Source organism: Triticum urartu, chromosome 1 (genome assembly GCF_003073215.2).
Source record: "Triticum urartu cultivar G1812 chromosome 1, Tu2.1, whole genome shotgun sequence".
NCBI classification, from domain to species: domain Eukaryota; kingdom Viridiplantae; phylum Streptophyta; class Magnoliopsida; order Poales; family Poaceae; genus Triticum; species Triticum urartu.
Genome location: NC_053022.1, coordinates 24,578,263 through 24,584,449, shown reverse-complemented (window position 1 = coordinate 24,584,449; position 6,187 = coordinate 24,578,263). Strand labels below are relative to the sequence as shown.

General features: G+C 39.8%; 1 protein-coding gene across 1 annotated transcript; it reads left to right on the top strand.

The window, feature by feature from the left end:
* Nucleotides 1-2,652: 2,652 nt before the first annotated feature.
* Nucleotides 2,653-3,987, top strand: LOC125532609 (homeobox-leucine zipper protein ROC4-like). Its single transcript, XM_048696608.1, has 3 exons — nt 2,653-2,927; nt 3,008-3,125; nt 3,724-3,987. Exons 1-3 carry the CDS (start codon nt 2,653-2,655, stop codon nt 3,985-3,987), a joined length of 657 nt encoding a protein of 218 aa, XP_048552565.1.
* The last annotated feature ends 2,200 nt before the right edge of the window (nt 3,988-6,187 follow it).

The following is a 6,187-nucleotide window of genomic DNA, read 5'->3' as shown; positions in this document are numbered from 1 at the left end:
CCTCGTTTCTCTTTTTCCTCTCTTCCTCTGGTTTGACTCACCCTTCCATGGCCATGCTCATGTATGTCCCCGCCATGGAAGACCAGGAGCTCTCTTCCTTGGCCGCGAAGATGAACCCCATACTGCCGCCTTGCTCTGCCCCGGATCCAGTCCCTCTCCAGCAGACCACTGGATATGGTCTGCGTCTTCCTGTCCGCACCTCCAGCAAACCCTTGTCATTGCTAGATTATACCGTCGCCGCCATTGAAAGCACGCACGGGATCTAACCCCACATGTACGACGTTGCCGGGAAAACCAGCTCGTACTTCCTCCCATAGCCGATCGAATAGATAAAAAAACTTTCGCTATACACAGAACTATGAACAGGGAAATGTCAGTTGTGGTATCTTTTCTGTTCGTTTCACCTACAAAATGATTCTTGCACACAAAACTTGATAGAGAAGCATGACTGGAGGGGCGTCAAGGGTCTTCAAATTAGGACCATCTTATCTTATATTAACTAATTGGATGCACCATATGAGGCGCCACGTTAATCCTCATATCTAACCAGTTATTTGCCGTTGGATTAAAACATCAATAGCCGAGATGAAATCTTGCACCGTGATCTTTGCAAGAGTTCAGATGGAATCAAATATGTTTTTTTTCTCAAGATTCCAGAAGGTATTAAACAATCTATCTCTCCCTATAGAGCGACCTCTCTCCTCTCCATGTCGCCATGTCACGCCGTCTCCTCCTTGGCCTCTTCTCTTTCCACCATGTTTCCAGCCCAAAAATTAATCAAGTGCATGTCCGGTCAAGGTTGTGTACGTGCACCTCTAATGAGATATACTTTGCTTTTACAGCCGCAAAGATTAATCGAGTAGGCTCTCTGAACCAGGTTATGTACGTGCATGTTCAATAGAGCCAGCATGTACGCGGCATCATGCTGGATGGGCTTCCACATGATCGCATAGAGAAGAAATAAAGTTAACTTGCTTCGTCGTTCTTCACGGGCCGAAGCTGGCCGACGCTTGATGACGGTTCTCATGCCATCGATCGTGCCTGTGTTAGAAGCCAGAAGAAACTGATATGTGTTACATCTACGAACAGTACATACTATCGCATCCAGTGGGCCAAAATCAATGAACCTGCTTAGGAATTAAGCTTGGTACATGTACATGTGTTCTTTACTATTGTCTCTTGATCTGATGATCTTCTGCAATTTTTGTGGCACACAGGTATGGGGATACATGCCGCAGGAGCTATGTCTTATACTCTTATTTGTGGGACATACAAACACGGCCCCAAACACGTCGAGCCGCCGGAGACAAGCAATAGTATTTTCCTTTTTGGAACCGGAGACAAGCAATTGTTCATACAGTGGCTGCTGCTACCATAGCCTTTTTTAGGAGAAACAATAGCAATAATCATATATCTTTTTGTCCAGCAATGGCATCATCAATGTCTATTGATGTGCTAGACACTCAAAACAGGTACACACTCCTAGTAGATTTATTTTATCTTTATAATTTATTACGAATGGAACATCACATATATTTATGTACGGACAGCCTGACAGCTACATCCTTAAGGATTGTTTATCTCAAGATAATTGGCGTGGTTGATTGCTTGACTAAAGCGCTTGAAGGCACGAACTGATTAGAAGTGTATCATGTCTTTGGTGCTAAGTTCAAATTATTATTCAGAAAATATTTTTTGTAGCTGGGCACTTACTACAACTCCATGCATGTTTTCTTCCAATTAAAAAGCTATCAAGAATATAGAAATTAATAAATTTGCATAAGCTAACAACTTCTATATAAGTATTTAAACTCTGAACACTTTAGTACTTCTCATTCGAGGTGATGTAATGAATAAAATGGAGTTATTTCCAATTGATGCTATGTGCAAAACATTTTAAAGAATTTTGTGTTACTTTTACCCCTTATAATAGGGCAGATAGGGCACAAATTAAGCAGATTTATTTCCTAAGTCTCTACATGCGTGCACCTCCTTGGTCTTGGTGGTTTGGGTTATTATGAAGTTCTCTTAATTATTTATGGCTGATATGATTTCCCACACATAGTAATATATCCCTTCTATAATTTGTTGGACTAGTTAGTAACTTATTGTATCGTACGTAAGTCCTCCTTTTTTAAATATATCACTTATATGGAACATGTAAATTGATCCCAATGTATATAAGGATCGGCTATTGTTCTCCAGATAAGTATAAAAGAACCTTTTTTTTGCGGGTAAGTATAAAAGAACCTGATGAGATGGGAAAGTAATAGTTTTGCATCGCTATGTAGGGCATATATGTTTTGAAATTATTGAAGTAATCAGCGGAAGATAATCATGAATATACTATCATGATACCAGGAAAGTATGTCAATATATATTTAGAGGGCAATTAAAGTCTACATGTTTACATCTAGACCGGTCTATGAAACTCATACGGATAAATTTAAATTATTTTTAAAGTGAAGTGCCATCCGACTAATGTTGGCACAAAAAACTAAATGTACTTTGAGATGTAGAGTTCTGTATGACATTTCGTTCTATGCGGTTTCACTTTTCACTGCTACATGTTTTTCCTTAAAATATTTGTTCACCGGTACCTTTAACTCTATATATGTGAATAAACATTTTGTTTCATGATAACAGATCAACATGGACGGCGAGTTCCAGCGATACAACAATGTTGTGCACAATGATCTTGACGTCTTCATGACAACTGAACACAACCACCTATTCCAGAACAACCATGATGATGAGATGTATGGTCTGCTTGGAGGCACTGCCAATGCGGGAAAGATTGATAATGCCAGCGATGTTGCTGCAGACAAAGGAAACAACGATGGAGAGACCCATAGTGAGCAAACGATGGAGACAAGGCGCGCCAATTATCACCGTCTCCGCAGAGAACAAATCCAACAACTTGAAGCGTACAATACATACTCAATCAATGTTTCTTACCTATCGAAGATGATGTGTTCTAATCTATTTTGATTAATGTCATATGTAGTGTCTTCCGGGAATCCCCTTATCCAGATGAGAAAATCCAGAAGACTCTCAGCAAGAGGCTTGGCATGAGTGCCCAACAGGTCAAGTTTTGGTTCCAAAACCATCGCAGCTCCAGTAAGGTAGATACTATTATTTTCCATGGTGAATTACATGAGATTTCGCCACATGGGCCAGCTACGACACGCAGTTATGCAAGCTTTGCAGAAAATTAGTATAAGCTCCTGCGAACATAATATCATTGTTTGTCATCTGAACTCACAATGTAATGGGCGAGGCTTTTTGGTACTCTTGCTCCACAGAGCGAGATTTAAAAAAAATCAAGTTTCTAAGATTAAAAAATATCTTAAAATAAACACACAAGTATATAGTGTGTGTAAACTTTCATATTGAAGTACATTTTGATGTGAGTTGTACAAAAAAATCATGTACTTTTATACTAAATAGTACATGTTCTAGACATACATTGTTTTGTTATTTTGTATAACTCACTTAAAAATGTATTTCGCCACAAAATTTGACACACAAGTAGTATTCATCCATAGGTATGTGCATATTGTTTTCTTGATTTTTTTCAAATCAAATAATATTATTTTGGAATTTTTAAAATTTGAGTCCATGGAGTCCTATGTACTACTAGCTATGTTACCCTCATGACCATGGTGTCATACTCTTATAATAACCACTGAAATGATGCATACATGAAATTAATAAATGCAGGGCAAGACGCTGAGGCAGGAGACCAGCAATCTTCAGTTAGAGAAGCAAATGCTAAATTCAGAAAGGCAAGCCATAATATCGGCTATGCAAAATAGCACTTGCCTCAAATGCAGAGGGACAATTGTACAAACTCAGGATACATCAGAGCGCCAGCGCTTGTTCATGGAGAATCTGAAGCTCAAGGAAGAACTTCTGCTTGCCACCGAACATCTTAAAGTGGGTCTCCACCAAAATGGCATGTGGCCCGTATTGACCCACAAATAACTACGCCGTCTTTGGTGTTCCCCAACGTTAGTTCTGTCATCTGAACCCTGTTTTGCTTGATTCCTCAACTTGCAAATAATGTGCCATGTTGTTGTGTGTATGTACACAACTTGGCCGCTTATTTATTTCTTTCTGTAGGCTTTCATGGTTGCTTCGTGGGATGGCACGAGATCTATCAATAGCGGCAGCAATGTTGGGGTTGTGGAGTGAGTGGCTTTGGAATGGCATTGCCGTGAAGCTCAGTCCAACGCCCATATTTACCTCTTTCACTTTGTATCCAAACGGCTCAAGTTGAGTCAAATTAATTAGAAAAGAAGAAGCATAAAACCAGCAATTGAATGTCATGCCAGAATTTTCTGTGTCTTCTAACATATCGCCTCGTAATTGTTTCATTTATTGAGATACCTTTGTTAGTGGTCCTTTTTTGTGACCAAAAGTAGTGTGTGAGCATTGATCACGCTCTGGAGCCTTGCTGGAAGTGGATCACAGTTGACATCCACCTCACAGACACCCTGTTGCGTGCAGCTGTAGAGTCATGCGTGGAGCAGGACGACGAGGACCTTTAGCGGGCAACAAGTAGTTCAATATTTCATGAAGGAGTCCTTGGGATCCTCTCTGGTTTCTGATGGCCATGCAAAGGAATTATGCCAAGTGGTTTTTCTATAGCCCAGCTAGGTGCACCCCCTACAACACGACGTAAGAAAACATGATTATGAACAAATGTTATAAATGCTTGCATAGTTTGGGGGTCAAATGACATTTGAGGAGCTCTGTACGGAATTTTTTTACTGAAAATGTATATGGACCGTTTGAGCAGATTTTGTGAATTTGTTACAGAGCTCCTTGGAAGTTTTTTGACCACCAAACTTTGCAAGCATCAATAACATTTGTTCATTATCATTTCCATAAATTTTAAGATTTTTCACAAAATGTTTTGCTATCTTTTCTTGCATGGGTGTAGCTGGGGTGCATCGAGCTGGGCTCAGCCACTACTTTCCCTGAACATTATAGTGTGCAATTTGCATCTTCTTGGCGCATCTATAATTATATTTTCAGACATGAGTAGTTCCATTGACCTAGAAGTTTGATCAGTTTATGTCGCATCAGCCCTTTCAGAAACAGGGCAAATGGCCAAAATGGCTCAACCATTTAAATGAGCAAACATAGACACAATGAACACCTATTGTTGCATTATCCATTAAAAGTTAATTCTGAAACGACAATAAGGTTAGAACTAATGTGTTTTCTTGTGCTCTATCATGATCACTTGAAAGAGCTTGGCAACGGTCATTAAGGATCTAGCCACTATTTCTAGCTAATTATACAACCATGTGATCTTTAGGTTTAGGTTGTCGCTCATATAATTTGCATATCATATGGGGTTTTTCAGGCATTGTAAATTTAGGGTGCAAGTTCGGGTTTTAGTGGCAAAAATAATGATGTCAGTTTCTATCATCATCATATATTATATAATTATTTCCAACTCTAAATTCATACGAATTGGTAGTAGAATTTGTGGATGAGTCAGTCTTGCAATACAGAAGGGTTTCTTTTCAGCCCTCCGCGTGTACAACTTGCAGGTCAAAGTGAAACCAAGGAGCTATGCTTCATGAATTCATTTCTGACAGCCTGTATGTAGTTACCTTAGCAGGTCTCGTGTGTATATTTCAGAACTATGGCCCAGAGGTAATATAACGGGACACTTTCACCAGTTAAAGATTATTTTTGCAAGCTCTCTGTTGTTTTGCAAAATTAAATTTGCCTTCTTCCTTTTATTAGAAGAAAAAAAAGTTCTCCTTGCGGCCTTCTTCCTCCGTCAATCCTATCGGCGAGAGAAACAGAGCCCTAGCGCCTGCTCATCCTCATCTGGTCCTCTTCCTCCTATCTAATCTGTAGTTTTCATGCCATGATGAATATCCACTACCCCAAAAGTGTTCCAAACAGTTTCTTTCCAATCTTTATCCATGTTGAATCTCCACTACCCCAACTCCCCAACGACGATGCAATCCATGTTGGATGAGAAGGCGTTCAATCCCCTCAACTTCAAGACCCGAGGAGACTGAAATTAAACTTGGAAGATGCAGTACAGAAGGAGGCACATCGAACACAGTTAGAATCTTTTTTTTGAACTGGGCATTGCCCCTTTCCATTAACCGAATAACGGAAATACATATGTCCCGGAGTTCAGCTAGAAAGGAAG